Source organism: Onychostoma macrolepis, chromosome 06 (assembly GCF_012432095.1).
Source record: "Onychostoma macrolepis isolate SWU-2019 chromosome 06, ASM1243209v1, whole genome shotgun sequence".
Classification (NCBI taxonomy): domain Eukaryota; kingdom Metazoa; phylum Chordata; class Actinopteri; order Cypriniformes; family Cyprinidae; genus Onychostoma; species Onychostoma macrolepis.
Window position 1 is genome coordinate 24,478,322 of NC_081160.1, and position 22,490 is coordinate 24,500,811.

Sequence of the window (22,490 nt, forward strand, 5' to 3'; positions counted from 1 at the left end):
CTGAAAGATTCTTACAGTGTTTTGAAACTTCTAGCATATATTAATTTATTTTGAATTTACAAAAATAACAATAATTGTATAACTCTGCTATTTTGGCAGAAACTATGGTTACCCATTTTTTTTTTATATATATATTTTTTTAATTATATATATAACATTATACAAAAGGTTTTTGTAAATGTTGTGTCATGCTCTTGTTACGTGTTTCAACCGGAAGTGACGCTAATATAGGAAGTGTTAAGCAATGCGCGGGAGTTTATTGTTGCTATCAAGGGAGCTAGAGTCCATATGAATTTTCTTTTTTCATCTAAATCAAGATAATAGTAGCTCAGTAATTTGTATAGAATGGCTCAGCTAAACGAAGTGGACTTACCGCCGAACCTGTCATGTCTGAAAGTACGTTCTGTTGTTCAACTTTGTTAAGTCTGCAGTTGAAACAAGATTATCCGCTACCGTTGTATTATTTTCCGCTCACATGTGTATAAATTAATATAATTTTGTAATCTCGATTACTAACGCATCTCACATAATTATTGTTATTTCTTTTTAATTAAACGTCTTCAGTTGTTTTTTTTATTGATATAAAACACCAAATCTATTGTCGTTATGTTCTTGTTTTATGTCCACTGCTTTCCTGATATTGATCAGAATGAACTGCGTTGCATGGTTTTATTACAGCAATAAGCACGTGTCACACAGTGCCATGGATATAATAGTCAAATCTGGATGTTCCCAGTTTCGTTGACATCGGATCTTGTTTATTTTTTGTCTGTGTCAGAGCATAGACACCCTTCTCCGCTGTCCTATCTGCTTTGAGTTTCTCAACATCACCATGATGACCCAGTGTTCTCACAACTGTAAGTATACTTCTGCAGTTCAGTTTATAAACGTTTGTCATGAATGATTTATTTACTGGCATAATTGCTTTCAGATAAATACAAAGTAATTGCTTCTTTTTTTTTCTTTTTGCTGTTCCAACAGTTTGTTCTCTGTGCATACGGAAGTTTCTGTCCTATAAGTTGTTATGTCCTGTTTGTAACTTGGTGAGTCTCATGTCAAAATAATCTAAACATGACTGTCAAACCTTCCTGTCATACTCCAGTAATCCGCCACTGGATTAGCCACAGGATTTTTACATTGGATGTCAAGTTGAAATCTCTCTCTCCATATATATATGAATGATCAAAAACGGTACGATTGGTAATATTGTGAAATATTATTAAAATTTAAAATAGCTTTTTTTGAATATATTTTAAGAGATGGCAAAAAAGAATTTTCAACAGCCAATTCTCCAGTCTACAGTGTCACATGATCCTTCTTTTTCCCCCCCGAAACTTTAAAATGCTTTTTAGTGCTCAAGAAACTTTTTATTTTTATTTTATCAGTGTGTAATCATTTTATGCTGCCTAATATTTTTGTGGAGGAAAAAAAAAAAAGGGAATACTCTTATTATAATACAGCCAGCGTGCAATAAATTGATCAAACGTGACAGTAAAGATATTTATAATGTTACAAAAAATCTATTTTAAATAAATTGTTTAATGAGCTTGTTCTCAACATTAATAATAAGAATCATTGTTAATCTTTAAGCACTAATAATAATTGCAAATCTGCATATTAGATTGATTTCTGAAGGTTAATGTGACACTGAAGACTGGAATAATGGCTGCTGAAAATTCAGCTTTGCCATCACAGGATTAAATTATATTTCAAAATATATTCAGATTGAAAATAATTATTTTAACTTGTTCTAATATTTTTACAGGTTTTTTTCTAACTCTATTTTGATCAAATTAATTTAGCCTTAGAGAAGCATAAGAGAGCATAAGAACTCCTGTCTTCTACATATAAACATTGCTGTTAATGAAGTTATTAGGTTTAGAGTTTAGGACACTTTCTATAATCTTAATCTCTCTTTGCAGCCATCAAAAGAACAGGACCTGAGGAACAACAGATTATTAGATGACTTAGTTCAGAGCTTCCAAGAAGCAAGGTAAAGTTTATTTCTGTTTTAAATATAACCATTTATTTCATACATTTATAAGGATGCTGTTTTTTTTTTTTAGTGGACCTATACAGCATGTGTTCTGCAGATTCTTCAGTTTTGCATATTGCATTGTTTTGGGGGGAAATATGGAATGCTGTAGAAGTTTTAAACATGGTAAAATGTGTTGAACTTCACTTTGTGAATGAATGGTGATTCATTTCTGAAGAACTAAAGAGCTTTCTGAGAAGTTCTGTGGCTGCAAATTATGTGTGGGTCTGAATGGCAGTCTTCTAGAAGGTCAGTGGGGGTTAATTAGTGGGTAGTGATAAAATTGAACAGGAAAAATTAATTAATTCTAATTTAATGGAAAATACAGGTGACGGTACCTAGTTTTTGATAATAGGCAGAGTGAGAGGTCAAGTCATATTCAGTCTTTATTTGCCCAAGGATTTCATTTCAAAAGGTAAAGGTTGAATCTGGTGCTTCTGTCGTTGTGCATATGTGAAAAGCCTTATGTTATTGGAATATGTTAGTTGATATGACTAATATACATCACACGTATATACGTCATATATTATACACACACTATTTTTATAACTCATAAATGTTCATTATCTGATGAATACTATTTTCATTTTTGTCTTTCTTTGTAACATTCATTAAGATTCAGCTACAAAGTCCCAGACATTCTGATTGTGTCAGTGTGTTTTATCACAGGGTTTTGTGGAAGTTGACATCAAACATGTTTTTCTTATGAATAATGTAACAGCTTATGCTTCAGTTCTATTATGTGCATGTTTAAGCTTTTGCTTTTACAATGCTATATTTTTTTCTTGTTCAGAGAGTGTGCAACAGTGCTGAAGAAGGCAGGTAGACAATAAACAACCATCCAATTGCACAGCGTTACTCTAAATCCATTAACTGGAAGGAGACTTTAAGATTTAAGATTGTTCTGACTTGCCTGAAGGTATCAGAAAATCAGCTAATTTATTAGAATTTTAAGAGATGCAGTTGTTTCTTATTGTTCAACATCTCATGTAACGTCCTACCCTGCCATGAGATTCTGGATTTGCTTTAACAATCAAGTGGGATTTTATTTTCAATAACTTTGGCATTCTACACCTGCTGCAGGGCTCTGCCTTGCTTCTCTTCAAGCAGTCTTAATTCTCAGACTGTAGACATACAGTAATATAAAATCTTCAACTTAAAGTAATCAAACAAGGTTTTTTTTTTTTAAACATTGTTTTACCTACTATCTTACGACTTCTCCGCACATGTGTACCTCACATCGAATGTAAAAGTGCAAGGTAGTGAACAGCTAGAGCACACAGTAGATTTTATTTGCGATATTGTTTTTTCATTCGGTCTCTCTAGGTGCCATCAATCTCCTCTGTGTTGTGTGCCTAATATAGTTGGTTGGTGAAGTTTCAGATGGCCATCTGGATGAAGAGAGAGGTGCCTTATGGGACAGTGTTTTAATTTCCTGTTTTCCCTCAGTGATGATGTCAAAGGCATGTGTCATCTTTTAGGACAGGACATTGGGGACAGTTATTAAGGCCTTTGATATAGATATAGCATTGCTTTTATTTTTATTTGCATTTCTTTGGCTAGTGTATCTTGGATGGAATATTTGTTTGTGAATTGTGATTTATTGCATTCATATCTAGTATGTATATTTTAAGAATAAATGGAACAATCATAGTTCAGGTGAGCTGAGATTTTAAATCTCATACTGTCCTGCACCAGCTGGGAAACTGTCACTGAGTGGAATGGGAATGCTAATGAATAGGTTTCTCCTGGTAGTACAGAGCTGCTTGGTCTCAATGAGTGCAATTAGCCTTGTTTTTCCAGGTGTTTATCGACTCCTCTGAGCTACTGCTGTTGCAAGCTCACTGTCCTTCTCTTGCTGTTGGAAGATCAAAGATCTTCCATAGATAGACATTCAAGTTTTCTGAAATTTCACTTCCATACAAGCCTGTTTTTTTTCTGCCTTCATAGGGTTTAAAATGTTGACCACATTATGTTTTGCAGCTATAGCCAGCTTGAAAGCTACAGGAATTTTTTTTTTTTTCTTAAATCGTATATAATTGGTTTTAAGCTCAGAATGATATACTTTTCAATCATGACTATTATTTCCAAAACTGTGGTTTCACCACGTTGCCCTGTTTACTCTGCTGGAACCTGCTGGTGGTTATGTAACGTATTTGGTTCTCTACAGCAATAAATTGTCTCGGTGTGTTCCGTTTTCCTTACTGGATTCAGAGCAGTGCTTTGGGGAACTGAAAGTAGACAGTATTTTCTGTGGTCTGTGAGGGGGTCCATGAGGGTTTTTTTATGATCTTGGCTGGGTAGGTAGTTAAGCCTGTAGTTGATTTTTAAAAGCATTACTGAAGAAAGGCCAAAAAATTAGGACAGTTTGTTATTCATTAGTTAAGTGGATCATATAACTCTTCCTAATAATGATTTATAATTTTATTTTTGCATGAGGTCTGCTTATGTTAGTCAAGGCTTTTTCCTCCAAGCAGTCATGATTTAGTTAGTATAATCATGACAATTCCACCCTCAGTCTGACCCTTTAAAGGGCATGTTTTGTTTTTATTTTTTTGCTGCTTTGTCTTTAAGACTTCTACATAACGGCCCTTAATGTGTGTTTGTGATATTTCAAGTAGATTTCAATTCAGTATGAACAAGTTTGTTGCACATTATGATTGCATCTGTAGTTGTTTTCAATAAATTTAATGACCATTCTTTCTGCTACCAATAAAGTGTAGTACTTTCCGCTCCTTTAAACACTTTTCCCCATAATCAGTGCAGAAAATGTGCATCCTGAATTATTTTTTTGCAGACTGTTCTGTTCTTGATTCACAGTCTTTCTTGATATTTTCATTTACTCTCTACTGGCTCTTGCAAATAACCTGCAAACACACATTTTATTCATTTAGACTCCAGAGTTATGTTGGGATATAGATCAGCCAAGTGACTTTTTAATAAGTCATGGTGCCATTCTGTAAATAGAGCTTTGTGAGCATGTATTAAATTTTCCCTTTAACTTAACAAGAAGGATTGAGGCTTTTTTCAGGGTATAATGGGTGAAGATGCTATTTTATCTCTTTTTAGCTTTGGTCTGTTTGCCGCTAGATCTTTTCCAATGGCACTGACATATGAAGAAGAAAACTTACATCACCCTTCAGATAGTAATGTATACCCAAAATGGTCACAGCCACATTAATACAGATTGGGGCACCTTGTTTCTTGTTCTTTTTTTCTTAAGTGTTTAGTTTTACGTGCATTTATGTGGACTAACGGTCAGACAAAGAGAAATAAAAGGTTTCAATATGGAAAGTAGCGTTTGCACACCTCATTGACTCCACTTTATGGCTCTGTAATGGCCTCACAGCCACTCTCTGCATTTGTTGGCTTTCCACATTTCTACTGGAATTGCGAAACCGACAGGTGCTTGCCTGCATTCAGTCTCTCTCTCACTTCCTTTTATGTACTCCTTTCTCTTTCTCGCTCCTTCTGCTCTTCTGTCCTTCCCTCAAATTATTTTTCACGATTTCATCTCTCACTCTCCCTGAGAAGGGAAGCGGAGATATTCGAAGGCTTACACGTTGTATAGAGAAGCACTGTTTTGCTGTCAAAAACACTTTTGCTGACAAATTGTCACTTTAGTGGCTCAAACAGATGCTCAAACAACCTTTCTTTTTTGTCCTTGGCCCAGTTTATGTTCTTGAAGAATTTGTGTCTTTGATATTACATATTGTATGTCCCTCACACACACACACACCACATGGCCCAAAAGTATGTGGAAGCCCCTTTTATCCCTGCAGGTCTGCTGGCACAAAAACTCACTCATTGATAAGAAATGTTTCTTGTGCACCAAATTAGCATATTAGAATGATTTCTGAGGCCCCGTTTACACTAGTGCGTTTTCATTTTAAAACGGCATTTTAGAATGAAAACGATCCCCGTTTACACTGGCGTTTCCGCTACGTTTCAGAAACGATCTCCGTTTACACTACACAACATAAAACGCATGTCACGTGACCATTCATGCAGGTACAACCATAGATATGTATAGGTAGATTCCCTATTATTTAGATGGCAGACGCTTCTGCATTCTTGGAACGGTCGAATGGGGAATCTGCCAACACATCTATGTGTACAATAACGCGCGTGATGTTATTGTTTACATGGTCGTCAAGGATACGCCGGCGAATGTGGGCAACCACGCCATCGTTTTCAAAAGTCTCCGTTTTGCTCCGTTTACACTGAAACGCAACCCAGGAATTTTTTTAACTAAAACAGGGTCTGCAGCATTTTCAAAAAGTGGAGTAGTGTAAACGATAGGCGTAACGTGGCAAAAGTTATGCGTTTTAAAACGAAAAAGTACAAGTGTAAACGCGGCCTGAAAGTACATGTGACTGGATCAATGGCTGCTGAAAATTCAGCTTTGCCATCACAGCACTAAACAAATGTTTAAAACATACTAAATACAATCTTTCTCATCTCACCAGGCAAAAATTGTATCACTCAAATTTGGAATCGCCCCCTATTTCACCGGAAACCCCGGTTATGATGATCAAAGGCAAAGCAGCAAGACAGAAGGTCCTCAGAAAGGAAGCAAACACCCTCAGTCATTTTTTCCAGAAAAAGACCCCTGTGACTCCCTCATCAGAGGCCCAAACAAGTCGTAAGCTTCACTTGCCAGTCAAATCAGAACCCATGGAGGTGTGTTTACAGCAGCTAGGTAACATCAATCAAGAAAATGTGGAGGATCCATTGGGAATGGTGAAAGACGAAAAGATGGATGTAACTGCTTTTCCTTCCACATCACACAATAAGCCACTGGGTAAAGGTGATGTGCATGACATGCTATTTTGTTGAATTTATATTGTATGTTAGAAATAAACACGTATATTAGTTAAATGTTAAAAGTAATGGGTTAGTCTATCAGTCTATAACATTGTTTATCCCTTAATGCATTGATAATGGGTTGTCTACTGATGCATTGACTTTTCTTAACAATAAGTGTATTATTATACATTTCTTTTTTTAGAGCGGAGTGGTGACACCATTTTAAAAACATCTTTGTAATTTTGTGCTGGTTATAATAAGCAATAATTTGTTAATAATGTGTGTTGCAGTGGAATGCCCTGTCTGTGGAGTAGGTGTGCCCGAACAGCACATTAATAAACATCTGGATATGTGCTTGAGCAGAGATGATAAGAAGGAGGGATTGAGAAGGTATGGAGAATATTTGTCCCATAATGCAATATTACCAGTGCAAATTATCTGATTATCTAGAGGAAGCATGCTGTTAGTTGATCTGCTGTTCTTCAAAATCAGAATCCACTTTTTATCAATTACTTGTTTATATTGTTTACGTGCAGTAATTCAATAAATAAGAAATGAATACTGAACAAGTGATATTTTAGACACAATATGGCTATATGTTTTTGATGAAAGTAGTTTCAAAAGAATCTAAACCAGGATCAAACATTCAATGTAGCAAATGCGGACTAAGAGAGTGATGTAAACGGCAAAACATTTCAAATATCTTGAAACACCATTTGTCCATCAAATAAGTGGAGCATAACTAATGGCTATATATAATTCAATTGACTTTTCTTGAAAGTAGATTGTCCAGATTGTTTGCGCAGATGTCTGACAATCTCAGCTTTCTTAGACCTGTTTATTTTTCTACCTAATCAGGGACCCTTTACAATCATGTATTTTTATTTATTTTTTATTCTTTGATGCATCTGAGTTAGTTGAATGAAGTTTAATAAATGAACTGATTGTGGCTGAAACAACTTTTCTTGAATAGATTGTTTAAAAAAAATTGTTCTGTGGTGAATAATTATGGGTACTTGAAAAGTAGTTGAAGAGTACTTGTGTTTAAAGAATGGATTAGATCCTTATTAAATACCGTTCCCTATAGGTTATAGCTTGTCTTCATCCCTCCCCCCTTTACTGGGCCTCCCCTTTTTCACCTGAGGGACATTCTGAAGGGCCGACATTTTGTTGTGTGTCTGATTGACAGAAAGGGTGATTTCATTTACTGGACACCTTGAGGTTAACGTGATTAATGAGGACATGCATCAGCATTCCTGTGGCCTTAAGCCCATCCTGACATACTACTGCTACAGAGACGAATGAATTTTTCACCTTTAAATGCTTTTTGTGTAATAGTTTTGGGTCTGGTGCTTATACATCAATCTAAGATTGCTGTAGAGACAAAATGTAATTCCATCAAGTTAAACATTCTCTCCCTAAAAAATAAATCATTTCTGATCAATGATTTAATAACCACAAACAACTTGGATTTTATATTTCTAAATGAAACATGACTAGAAGACAGCTGCAGTGCAACAGTCCTCAATGAAACAGCCCCTCCTAACTTTAACTTTACAAGTGTCTGCAGGACTGTTAGGAGAGGTGGAGGTGTAGCTGCTCCATTTAAAGATGTTTATCAATGCAAGCAAGTGTCATTTGATCAGTATTTGTCTTTTGAATACCTAGGTATTGTGTTGAAAGGTGCTCCACGCATTCTGTTTATCATTATTTATAGGCCTCCAAAATACTCTCCAGCCTTTGTAGAAGAGTTCACAGAACTGTTATCAATGATTTCCTCAGAGTTTGACTGTTTTACTATTGCAGGGGATTTTAATATTCACATAGATAATGCAGAAATCAAAACTGCAAAAGAAATTATAACGGTTTTAAACACTTTTCACCTGATTCAGCATGTGCATGGACCCACACACAATCTTGGACACACTCTAGATTTACTCATCAGTAGAGGTCTAAACATTTAATCTATTATTAAGGATGTAGCACTATCTGATTACAGACTTCTGTATTTTCTTTGATATATTGATCTCTGTTACCACTGAATCTAGATCTGTCTCTGTCAGAAAGAGATGCATTAACGAGAACACTAGTGCGCTATTTATTGAAATGTGCGCGAAACTTGAAATTTACTATAGCATCTACAGTGTGTGCAGAATTATTAGGCAAGTTGATATTCTGGTCATATTTCTTTTCCAAGAACATTTTACCAATTCCAAACCACGTCAATCTTAGTAACTACTATCAATTTTGTATTTAAGCATTTATAAGTGATATATAATTGCCCATGAAGGCTGAAAGTTAAAAACTCCTTATTTCAGGTGTGCAGAATTATTAGGCAGGTTTTCTTTTACAGATAAAATGAGCCAAAAATGAGATTGAACTCAAGAATAAAAGTAAAACAATTATTAAATGCCCATGAGAAGGATGCAATACTAATGCAATAATAGAATTAGCAAAGTTAAGGCATGACCACTGGGCAGCGAAATGCTCATTGGGTCAGCACGGTCAGAAAAAACAGGTGGAGAAGAAAAGATACCTTAACTGCAAAAGAATTAGGAATCAATGTCAAGAATTAGGTGAGAAACCATCAGGAACCATTTAGTCTCCAGCACCATCATTTTACAGAACTGCAACCTTCCTGGAGTTTCCAGAAGTGGAATGTGTCAGGTTCTCAGAGACTTTGCTTGGGTAAAAAAATATTTTAAATGACTCTCACTTAATAAGAATAACATGCTGAAGTGTTGTGAAATACATGAAGACTGATTTTTTTTTTTTATAGGCTTTATGGACAGATAAGTTGAGAGTGACTCTTGAAGGACCAGCATCACATCCTCTTGTGCCACAGTTTGAAAAATGTATCTTCCAGAATCTGGCAGTAAGTTTTAGGAGCTCATTTTTAATCAATCCTGCAAGACAGACTTTTCAGGATAGGAGATGAACTAAAATGAGCTCCCAAAACTTACTGCCAGATTCTGGAAGATAAATTCTTCAAACAGTGGTACAAGAGGATGTGATGCTGGTCCTCAAGAGTCACTCACAACTTATCTGTCCATAAATCTATACAAAATCAGCCTTCATGTGTTCACAACACTTCAGCATGTTATTCTTATTAAGTGAGGGCCATTTTAAAGAATTTTTTACCTAAGCAAAGTCTCTGAGAACCTGACACCTTGTAATTCTGGAGACTCCAGGAAGGTTGCAGTTCTGGAAAATGATGGTGCTTTTGACTAAATGGTTCCTGATGGTTTCTCACCTAATTGTTCACCTTAATTCTTTTGCAGTTAACATGTCTTTTCCTCTCCACCTGTTTTTTTCTGACCTTGCTGACCCAATGAGCATTTCGCTGCCCAATGGTCATGCCTTAACTTTGCTAATTCTATTATTGCATTAGTATTGCATCCTTCTCATGGGCATTTAATAATTTTTTTTAACTTTTATTCTTGAGTTAAATCTCTTTTTTGGCTCATTTTATCTGTAAAGGAAAACCTGCCTAATAATTCTGCCTAATAAGTTTCTGACTATCAGCCTTCATGGACAATTATATATCACTTATAAATTATTAAATACAAAATCAATAGTAGTTATTAAGATTGATGTGGTTTGGAATTGGTAAAATGTTCTTGAAAAAAAATGTGACCAGAATATCAACTTGCTTAATAATTCTGCACACACTGTATAAAGACAGCCTTCATGCTTTCAATGTGGAACTAGCCACAGCTAGACAGACCTTCTTCTCAAACCTTATAAACAGTAACTTAAACAACACTCGCACTCTGTTTGCTACTTTTGAGAGACTGACAAACCCCCAAGTCAGATTCCCAGTGAAATGCTCTCCGACAGAAAATGCAATGAGTTTGCTTCCTTCTTTTCTGAGAAGATCAATAATATCAGAAAATAGATTGGCACATCTTCTAAAAGAAGAAATGACTGTCTGTTTTTGAAGCAATTGATAGCAAAATTTTGGAAGAAATAGTACAGCACCTTAAATCGTCAACCTGCTATCTTGACACTTCCCACATCTTTTTTCAAAAGTGTGCTTAACTGTTTAGAAGCAGATCTCTTAGAAGTTGTGAATGCCTCACTTATTTCTGGGACTTTTCCAAACTCCCTGAAAACTGCAGTTGTTAAGCTGATATCTGGATAACACCATATTGAGCAACTATAGACCAATATGAAATCTTCCTTTCATAGGTAAGATTATTGAAAAGGTAGTTTTTAATCAGCTGAACAACTACTTAAACTCAAATGGATACCTGGACAATTTTCAATCTGGTTTCCGAGTGCATCACAGCACAGAGACAGCGCTTATTAAGATAATAAATTATATTTGCTTCAATTCTGATTCTGGCAAAATATCAGTGAATGAATGAATGAACCCACACAGGCCACAGGGTGAGCACCCCCTGCTGGTCTCCCTAACACCTCTACCAACAGCTACCTAGTTTTCCCAGGAGGTCTCCCATCCAGGTACTGACCAGGCTCAGCCCTGCTTAGCTTCCATGGGCAACCGGTCTTGGGCTGCAGGGTGATATGGCTGTGGCTACTGGTACTACTAGATCTTAGTGCTGCGTTTGACACTGTCGATCATAACATACTTCTAGAGAGACTGGAAAACTGGGTCGGGCTTTCTGGGATGATACTCAAATGGTTCAGGTCATACTTGGAAGGGAGAGGTTATTATGTGAGTATAGGAGAGCATAAGTTTAAGTGGACGTCCATAACATGCGGAGTCCCACAAGGCTCAATTCTTGCACCACTCTTGTTTTGCCTGTATATGCTTCCACTAAGTCAAATAATGAGAGAACCAAATTGCCTATCACAGCTATGCTGATGATACCCAGATTTACCTAGCCTTATCACCAAATGACTATAGCCCCATTGACTCCCTCTGCCAATGCACTGATGAAATTAACAGCTGGATGTGCCAGAACTTTCTTCAGTTAAACAAGCAGAAAACTGAAGTCATCGCATTTGGAAACAAAGATGAAGTTCTCAAGGTGAATGCATACCTTGAATCTAGGGGTCAAACAACTAAAAATCAGACCTTTTAGTAGTCATGTCAAAGCAGTAACTAAATCAGCATATAATCATCTCAAAAACATTGCAAGAATTAGATGTTTTGTGTCCAGTCAAGACTTGGAGAAACTTATTCATGCCTTTATCAGCAGCAGGGTGGATTATTGTAATGGTCTCCTCACCGGCCTTCCAAAGAAGACCATTAGACAGCTGCAGCTCATCCAGAACGCTGCTGCCAGGATTCTGACTAGAACCAGAAAATCTGAGCATATCACACCAGTCCTCAGGTCCTTACACTGGCTTCCAGTTACATTTAGGATTGATTTTAAAGTACTTTTACTAATTTATAAATCACTCAATGGCATAGGACCTAAATACATTGCAGATTACTCACTGAATATAAACCTAACAGACCACTCAGATCATTAGGATCGAGTCAGTTAGAAATACCAAGGGTTCACACAAAACAAGGGGAGTCCGCTTTTAGCTATTATGCTGCCCGCAGTTGGAACCAGCTTCAGAAGAGATCAGATGTGCTAAAACATTAGCCACATTTAAATCCAGACTCAAAACTCATCTGTTTAGCTGAGCATTTGTTAAATGAGCACTGTGCTATGTCCGAACTAATTGCACTATGTATAATCATTTTCTATTCTTAACTGTTTTAAATTCTTTTTAAATCAATTTTATCTTTTTTTCTTTCTTTTTTATTTATTTTTTTTAATTCCTTGTTTTTATTGTTGTGATTATTATTATTATTTTGGTAACACTTTACAATAAGGTTAATTAGTTAAACATTAGTTAATGTATTAACTAACATGAACTAACCATGAACAATACATTTGTTACTGTATTTACTAATCTTCGCTAACATTAGTTAATAATACAGATGTTCATTGTTAGTTCATGTTAGTTCTGATGCGATACCTAATGTTAACAAGATTTTAATAATGTATTAGTAAATGTTGAAATTAACATTAACAAAGATTAATAAACGCTGTATAAGTGCAGTTCATTATTAGTTCATGTTAACTAATGTAGTTAACTAATGAACCTTATTGTAAAGTGTTACCATTATTTTTTATGACTATTTCACGTCCTTTTATGTAAAGCACTTTGAATTACCACTGTGTATGAAATGTGCTATATAAATAAATTTGCCTTGCCTTGCCTTATACCTTAATATTAAGTAAAAGTAATAATTCACCCTCATATCAAACCTTTATTCCTTTTTTTTTCTTTTGTGGAACACAAAAGAAGAGATTTTTGGGGGCGAGCTACATTAGACACCATTGAGACTCACAGACTTGATTCTTTTGTAATCCACAGAAGAAAAGAAAGTCATAGAGGTTTGGATTTGGAATGACACGAGGGTGAGAAAATTATGACACAATTTTCATTTTTGGGTGAACTGTGCCTTCAATCACTACAGCTATTTAACTACTGCCTGAAGGCTGTTGTATCCAGTTTAATTGAAAAAGAAGAAATATTGCTGTATTAGTCATATTTTTTTAATGAGTAGAGTGATATTATTTTTTAGGATGAGTAATGACATGAAAAACAAAGTGTTTTTAGGCAGTTTTCTGACCTGTTCAATAGACATGCCACTTCTTTCTTTAATTGTTTGTGACACATTTCATCAAGGTATGTACTGTATATCAAATAAAGTAACACATGATATGATTCTCTAAAGATCACAAAAGTTACCAAGTTAATGGAAATACATCCAACTACCAGGATCATCCCATCATAACATACTGAGTAACCAGACAAGGACATCTCTCAAAACAAGTTGCAGAGCTGTTTGTCTCACATCTGAGAAATCCTGATACCAACAGTCTCTTCACCACTTGAGATTCACCTCTGGCACAGTGTCTAGGAGAAAGCCTTTTCTGAGAAAGGCTGGCATTAAATCATGTAAAAGCTATGGGACAAAACCTCAAACAGTTTGGCAGTACATTTTTGGTCTGACAGCAGTTAAGTTCCTTGGCCTGAAAGCAAAGCACTATGTTTGGTGAAAAATACAACCCAGTACCAGGTAACACCTACTCTGCCACAGTGGCAGTGTTATGTTTGGGGGATTTCTTTTTCAGATGGTGCAACTGGAAAGTTTGTTGGCATCAAGGCCAAAATGGATTAAGCTGAATGCATGCAAATCCTTGAGGAGAACCTGTTTCAGTCAGCCAGAGATATGAGTTAGCGTTACTTTCCAGCACACACAGTTGCACAAACTACACAGCAAAACTACGAAGTTATGGCTTTATAGTTATTATTTTAGAGACAGACTTGAATCCAATTTAAAATTTGTGCTATGACCTGAACAGTCAATCTCCATCTAATTTGCCAGACGTACTGTGCATTTGTTATAAAGAATGGGCTGAATTGGCACATTTAGGCTAATGGACTATATTACTTGGCGGAAGAACTATTATTAAATGGTACACTATGTAACTTGGTCCTCTAGCTTTTAATAATTAAAACTGCATGCGTCTTGCAGAAGAACATTGTGCATGAGGCTCTGTGTGCATGAATTTGTGAATGTGGTTTGTGCAATCAATGTGCACTTTGAAATCTCAATGTTTGAAATCTCAATTTATTTTAAATGACAATGATATTTTTTTTCCTGTGTAATTTCATTGTATTGAACTTTTTTTTTCTTCTGTAAATGACCTTGGAACTTCTGTATGTGTTTGTTTTTCAGTGGTGGAAGGCGAAAGGCGATGCCTAAGCTGTTGTACACTTTGATTACTGTTCCAAAGCTCAAGAAGATGCTTAAAGAATGTCACCTGTCTGCTCAAGGCAGCAGAGAGCAGCTCGTGCGACGCCACCAGGAATTCACCTACATCTATAATGCACAGTGTGATGCACTCAACCCCAAATCAGGTATAAAGCAAGTGATCAATAACTGAATGAACAAATGAGTGATGAGATTGTGAATTGGAAGACATAGCTTTATAGGCATTGATAAACATGTTTGGGTTTTCATGTAAACATGTGTTTCTTACATGAATGGCGTGAATTATATGTTGCTGGTGAAAGAGAGTTTGCTGAATGCAGTTTCACTCTGACCAGCGACTGTAGGTGGTGGAATGTAATTTATATGCAGGAGTTACTCACCTTGTGGTGGACCCTGGCACATAGATGACAGGGCTAGTGGAAAAATACAGTAGTTTCATCCCTCAAGTTTTGTTTTGAGTTACTGCATCCCTTCTCACTGACCCTTTCAAAGCTGAATTTATCTCTTTTTATTGAGCTGTCAAAGGTTTTGCGGAAAACCTTCTATTTTTCTTTCATTCGCCTTACGTTGCCATGGTTTCTGTTTAAAAGGTGGACTTGAGTGTGGATTGTATTTTTTTTTTTTTTTTTCTTCCCAACACTACCCGCGTGGTTCTGTTTTGTCATATATACAATGGCAGATTGTATTGATAAATTACAGTACTCAAACTAACTCCTGTGCCACAAATTTCTGTAAAACCTGATGGTCATCCAGAATGATATGAGAATGAGCATCTGCCTGTGTGCTTTAATAGATGATATAGAGGTAATAGAAATAGATAAGCTACTGTATGTATTGAGGTGAGATTTTTATGTATTTGGATATATTTATATGTTGGGCATTAAGTCATCTTCAGAAACGTGGCTGTGTTTTATAGCTAATGTTTTTGCTTTTTCATTTGTTGACAGCTGAAGAAATTGCCAAAGAAGTTGAAAACAACGAGAGGTTAAAGAAACAAATGGAGAGTAAACGAAAACCTGTATGTACTACTGTGGATTGTCATTTCTAAAATATATTTAAATGTGTGTGTATAATAGAAATGTCTACATGTATGTCTATAATGTTACATTTTTTTTATTTACAAAATAAATAGATGTGATGTTTCAGCTTTTCAAAAGTACATTCTTGTTGATACAACGATAGCTATTAGATTTATGCTTTTGCTTTTTTTTTTTTAAATAATGTTCTGCATTTGACAGGTAATCATCACTACGAAGAATCAGACTGCTGAAGAAATTGAGGAGTTGCACTCAGTGTACCGTAAGTCTTGGCTTATAAAAATTGACACTGAATGAAGAATGAGACTGTTGCTCTTGTCAGTTTAGAGGACGCACTGTCCTTGCACTGTTGGAAAATAATATTTGAGTGATGTCACAACAGGGTCAGGTTCATTCTCCTGCTTGTCCTGTGCATTACAAAGATAAAAATGTCTGTTTGATTTATGTACTGAACAACTTTACTATCTTCTACCTCAAGATTGACTGAGCATATGCAAACTGTGAATATTTTTGTAAATTATTAGCTGAAGATATTAGCTATTTTTATCTTATTTTTTTTAAGTGTTTGGGGTGAGTCTTTTCAGCCAACTAACAATAACTAAGTTATTCAAGGGGTAATGGGTATTATTTTCAGGTTTAAGTTAGACCAGTCTACATTTTTATGTAGCCGACTTTAAAAGTAATAACCATTAAAAAAAATAAAATGACTACTTTGTAAAACTAGTCTAAGTCTTTTATGTAACAGGTCACAGTTCTGAGACTCAAACTCTCAATTATTTAGTGAATTTAGGACTCATAACTACTATAGTAAGTTATTTTAGTCTGAAAAAATAGGAAATGTATTTATTTTTTTTAAGTTCTAATGCAAAAAAAAAAAATAAAAAAAGAGGATTTGCATTTGAATCACTCATATGACTTACACAGGCAATCTTTAGATTGTCATTTTTATTCTTTAAACAATCCAGAAAGTCAGGACTGAAAGAAAATCTTGCTGTTAATGCCTCATTAGGCTACATTGGAAACAGTTTGGAACATTTATCTACTGGCTGTCTCTCTTTAAAAGATGTAGCCAGTGAGCTGCTGTTATATGTTCTTGTAAGTAGTTTTTAGTGAAAAAAATAGTTAAATTACATTAAAGAAGTGTTGCTGAGTGGAAAATGGCTGTAAGATTGAAGGTACAGCTGCGATCGTGATCATCAAAAATTCCTTTTCTGATTTGCTGCTTTAATGTAATGCCCATGTATCATCAGTGTGCTCTGCAAGGACGTTTGCAATTTCCGTTTCCACCTCATATATCAGATCTTCTTGTTCAGGTGTGGTTTGGACTCTATGCAGAACTGTGGTGCAGAGATTTCTAAACTGAATACAGATTTAGCTACTTCTTGAGTGGAGCTGCATGCTTTCGTTTTGAAGTTTTCTCTCCTGACGATTTCGCTATGCATAATCTCTCTTCGGTTATCTTCAGTAGTTCTCAGCCAAAAAATGTTTTCCAGAAACCTTTGCCTTTTGTGACTCCAAGTTCACTAAGCAGCTAAGTGCGTGTGCATGAGGGAGTGAGGGAGGAAAATCCCTCAAGGGGTTGGAGGGGAACGTGGTGATCAATACGACAATACCAACAGGGTCTCAAGATCGATCCTACCTCATTAAATGTTCCAATCTGCCTTAGTGACCCGGCTCAAAACGCTTAGACCAAAAAATCAGACAATAGGCTCCAAGCTTTAAAGATGCTATCCACTGTTTGATGGACTGCCAAGAGGGCTTATTTCTATGTCATCTTTAAGGGAATCAGCTGATTGCACAAATGAACAAGGTTGTAAATCTTGGGGTGTTTTAATGGAATAAAATTAAACAAATTTTAATTTTATTACAAACGCTTTCTATTGTGTTGTTCCAAACCTGAATGACTTTCTTCCACAGATAAGTGAGGACTGATGCTTTCAAGCTACGACCTTAAAATGATTATGAAAGCGGATAAATCATTTAATTTGTATCAGATCTTTTCATTCACTTTCACTTATCTGACAGATTCATTCTCATTTGGACTGACTAACTTTTGTAGCAGTTAACAGCCTAGTGGAGGAGATAATTATCGTTGAAAACATCTTAAAATGTGGTCTGTTCCTCACACAAAGCTATCATATGACTTCAGAAGACTTGGAATATAGTCTTATGGACCATAATGTGAAACTATTATGGTATTTTTACATCTTTTTTGAAGCTTAAAAGTGTAATGGGGACTAATATTGGAATAGTGACCAGTGCAATCTACTTCTGTGTTGCACAGAAGAAAGTAAGCCATACAGGTTTGTAATGACATGAGTGAGAAATGATAACAGAAATGTTCCTGTAACATAAACCCAGGAAATATCCTAAATTCAAGACGTTCACAAAGTAAACTGAATGTTCTTTAATTGTTTCTGTTTATCCTCAAAGGTCCTAACGTTTTGCCCTGTTAACTTGAGCTCTAAGGTTTTGTCCCTAGTGCTCAAACCATGTTTCTATTTGACATGAACAAGTGGCGTCTCTGCCATAATAAAACCAAGTTACCCTAACAACCTCCTCCCAGAGGCCAACATTAGAAACAAAGCCATTTAAGGTGGATTGGTGTAATTTTCGCCAAGTGAGAAAACGTGGTCCATATTTGTCACGTAAAATTGACCTAGCAGCAAAAGATGAAAGGCACTGTGCGATTAGAACAGCCAGACTGTGATGTCGGAGACAGGATGTTGAAATATTGATGCGCAGCGCGGAGGGGATCTATAAATAGCGCCATGCAGAGATAAACTCTTGATTAATCATCAAAAGGGCTTGATGATTCACCAGCTTCATGGAGTGTCCGATGAATAGGAAATGACACGAGGTGAATAAGACACACCCCAGAAATCTAGCTTTTCTATACAACAGGTTCATTCTAAATAATGAACCAAAGTGTCGCTGTTGGGCATAGACCAATTCTGAATATCATTGAAAATATTTAATGACCTGTTTATTTATTTATTTGTTCATTCATTAATCTTTTCTTTTGTGGCTGTTGTAAAAGTTTGTCAATCATTTTGTAGAAAAAAATCAGCATCTGGCGCAGTATAAATGGTTATATATCATTTTGGTATAAATAATGAACAACACTTATGTGTTTTTGTTTAATACAATTTTTTTTTATTCAAATTTAACCACAAATTAACCATAGTTCATTTTCCATTGGCAATTTTAGTTTTGTTCAGTCAAATCCTGATGGACCACAATGGCATTCTTAATATTTGCAAATTGGACAATTGCAGTTTTGCCTTGCCTTTGTTCATTCTTAATTTTCTTTATAGCACTAGGGAAACTTTATTTAAATTGAGAATTCTTTTCATGTCCTTTGCCCTCGGATTTCACAATTTTTGATTTTTGATTGTTTAAAAATAGCATTTTACCTTTCATATAATCATTTCAACCCAACCGTCTCTAAGTGTGTCAGAAATGAGGAAATGAAAATGAACAGAGCAGTGATCTGTTTTCTTGTACATGCGTTTGTAATTTTGGCACATATGTGTTGCATTGAGAGGTTTATTTTGTTGAATGATTCAGAGTCTTAGTTTAGTCTGTACACTATAATATTGTTTATAGGTGTGTGTTCTGCAAGTCATTGCATTTGTAATCTTTTTTTCTTTATCGTTGTGTTTATATAGATACACAAAGATGCTAAACTCAAGAGCTTGTTGGGTAACTGGCCATTATCATATTTGATCCTGCTTTTGTCCACAGTAAATAAATGTAGTCTTCCATGAAGAAGCCTCAGATTTCCTTCCCAAGTGTTCGGAGTATGACGCAATATGACTTGAGAAAGAAGGAATATTTAGACATTGAAGTCTTGTAACACTTCACCACCCACTTCTTCTTAGTAATAGTTTCAAGATTCCTGTAATGTTCTTTTTGTTCTGTCACAACGTGTTCATATTTTAATGTAGACTGTAACCAAATAAGAAAACCAATAAGATCTGCTGTGGAAAAAAACAAACCCTTTTGATATATATATATATATATTTATTTTTTTATTTTTTATTTTTTTGAGTGCAATGGGCTCTGAAATAACAGGAGAAAGTGCTTCTAAAAAGCTTCTTCAGGGCTTTTTAGTTGTTATCCTAGCAGATTCTTCTGATTATAGCAAGAATCAATAAATTCAAGAACTTGTCTCATGTTTGATATCATTGTGTTTTCAGAATTTATAATAGTGTTGGCTCTGGAATAAGTGTCTGATTTCATTGTTTACTGAGTGTCTTCAGCGTCAGAATGACTTGTGCAAGAAAAGACGCAGATCAGATACAGCTGGTGGGGTGGCATGGCTTGGGTTAACTTAAAACTGTTTTTACTGGGATCTGCAGTTTACATGGATAGATACTTGTATCAGTTCCATGAAGGAAATTGCAGTGCAAAAGCAGTTAATCAACACAGCATGGCACAGGGTAATTCAAAACTCTGCATGTGCACCTAATGTATTAAAAATACAGGATACTCAAACAATTTGAAACTTTCTTTTAAAAATATAAAAAATTACAAGACAGCAAAATTAGAGATTTTGATTATTTCTTGTTCCGTTTAGCATTCCACTTAATGATTCTGGTTCCTAAATTATTCACTTAGAATTATTCACTTTTTTTCACTAATTTTAAAGGAATAAATAAAGAAGCTGATTAGACATGATGTCTATTTGTTGGTTTATCCCAAAGACTAATGTGTTCTCTGGGGAATTTTGAATGTAGTTGTTTCTATAGCTGTTTTCCATTTACAGTATTTTGATTCTGAAGCTTTGCCCACATAAAAATGCAGTAATTGCTCCAACAGTTGACTACAGTCAACAAGTCATTATTCCTGAGATAAAGGTCCCTATTTACCACTTCTGCGATTAGCCAGCAGTGATTTGTGAAAAATGACGCTAAATAGGCTTTCTAATGGAACTGCCAAAATGGACTTTCAGCTGTTGTTGTATGAAGTATGAGAACAGATATCAGGCTACCTTGCCACAAAACCCATGACTAATGCACACCCTGTACAATTGAGATTAGAAGCCACGCATTCTAGTGTTTTCAGTGAGTAACAACAGTGTGGTTGAGTTAAGATAACACTATATGAGTAATGTTGCTCAGTCTGCCGTTTTAATGGCTAAAATTGAAGGCTAACCAGCCCCTGCTGGACAAATTTGCTGTATGGGAAATTATGTAAGATGAATGTTGTGTGAAAATTGTTTTCTTGTAAGCATTACTTTCATGAAACCTTCGGTGTGCCTGCTTACTTGGCTAAAAACAAAGGTGACTTGATTTTTCTACACATGTATGTTTATGGAAAACAGCATTCTATAAGCTGTTCACTTGATTTTACAAATGGGAACCATGTGTGTGTGTGTTTTATTTATATATAAGGGGTGGCTTGATACCACTTTTTCAGAACCGATAACAAAAATTATGAGTATCTGCCGATATCGATCCGATACCAGGGCAGTTGTTTTTAAATCAGTGTTGAATTTTTATACATCAATGTGTTGCCCTGATCATGACTTTTTTTGTGTTGCACACAATCTACTAAATATAGACAACTTTATTGTAAAGAAAAACAACAAATGAATGCATATATAATTATAATCTATGACAAAAATACTGTTATGGACTAGGTTAGTGGATAATTCAGTAGCAAAACACTGTTGTAAAAAACAAAACAACCCATCACAAAAAATTCTAATGGTTTCCACTACAAATACCCTTACAAACATTACAAACCATCAACTTTTAACCATTAAAACAATTCAAAATGGTTTTCTGTAGTGTGTTTTGGGACATATTCCATTAGGATTTATTGTTTTTAACAAGCCACCGAGGTGATCAATTACCAGTAGAGACCCACAGGGCCCATTACAGTTTCCATTAAAACCAATACAAATCCCATTATAACCAGTAGAATCATTACAAATTTTGTGATGGTGTCTATTGTTTTTTTTTCAGCAGGAAAGTTACTCTAGAAAAATGAGTGCACAATAATTTTATAAAATCTAAAATTAGTAGGGAAAAAAACATTATGGGGAACAAATAAAAGTGAATAAGTGTAGGACTAAATCTGGTAAAATGATATACATTGCTCTTTGTATTGTTGTAAAATACATTCATGACAAATAAATTATACTGTAACATTAAAAGACATTTCTTTTAAATGTATAGCACAGTAATGAGGCAGAAACATATGATGGATAAGACGAACAAGAAAGGCTATTAATAATCTTTCATTGTGCAAAAGTATTATGATAAAGGCTCCAAGACACAGAACAACAACACCCGAACTCTGTTTTAATCATTCTCGGGGACTTTAATAAAGCAAATTTCTCCCGTGAACTGCCAAAATACAGACCGCACATCACATGTCCCACCAGAGACAGTAATATATTGGATCACTGTTACACAACAATAAAGGAGGCATATCACTCTGTCCCACGGGCAGCTTTAGGACTCTCTGGTCACTGTTTGGTTCATCTTATACCGACCTACAGGCAGAAACTGAAATCAGCTAAACCTGTTTTAAGGACTGTTAAAAGATGGACTAATGAAGCAGAACAGGATTTACAAGCCTGTTTCCACCTCACTGATTGGACTGTTTTTGAAGCTGCTGCCACCAATCTGGACGAGCTCACATAGACTGTAACATCTTATATCAGTTTCTGTGAGGATATGTGCATTCCTACTAGGACTCATCTAACTTACAACAACGACAAACCGTGGTTCACTGCAAAACTCAGACAGCTCCATCAGGCCAAAGAAGATGCTTACAGGAAGGGGGACAAGGTCTTGTATAAACAGGCCAAATACACACTGGACAAGGAGATCAGAGTGGC

General features: G+C 35.5%; 1 protein-coding gene across 13 annotated transcripts in view; it reads left to right on the top strand.

Moving 5' to 3' along the window:
* Positions 1 to 216: 216 nt before the first annotated feature.
* Positions 217 to 22,490, top strand: part of rad18 (RAD18 E3 ubiquitin protein ligase) — a 61,835-nt gene continuing 39,561 nt past the window's right edge. For 11 of the 13 annotated variants that reach the window (XM_058778694.1, XM_058778688.1, XM_058778692.1 and 8 more), the window contains exons 1-9: positions 217 to 396; positions 779 to 857; positions 982 to 1,043; positions 1,923 to 1,993; positions 6,505 to 6,845; positions 7,135 to 7,234; positions 14,562 to 14,743; positions 15,545 to 15,615; positions 15,836 to 15,896. In XM_058778694.1, the coding sequence (XP_058634677.1) occupies positions 346 to 396; positions 779 to 857; positions 982 to 1,043; positions 1,923 to 1,993; positions 6,505 to 6,845; positions 7,135 to 7,234; positions 14,562 to 14,743; positions 15,545 to 15,615; positions 15,836 to 15,896 (1,018 nt within the window). In that variant the 5' untranslated portion in view covers positions 217 to 345. Of the gene's footprint in view, positions 397 to 678; positions 858 to 981; positions 1,044 to 1,922; positions 1,994 to 6,504; positions 6,846 to 7,134; positions 7,235 to 14,561; positions 14,744 to 15,544; positions 15,616 to 15,835; positions 15,897 to 22,490 lie in introns of all 13 variants that reach the window. The other 2 variants (XM_058778689.1, XM_058778691.1) reach the window with 2 other exon arrangements.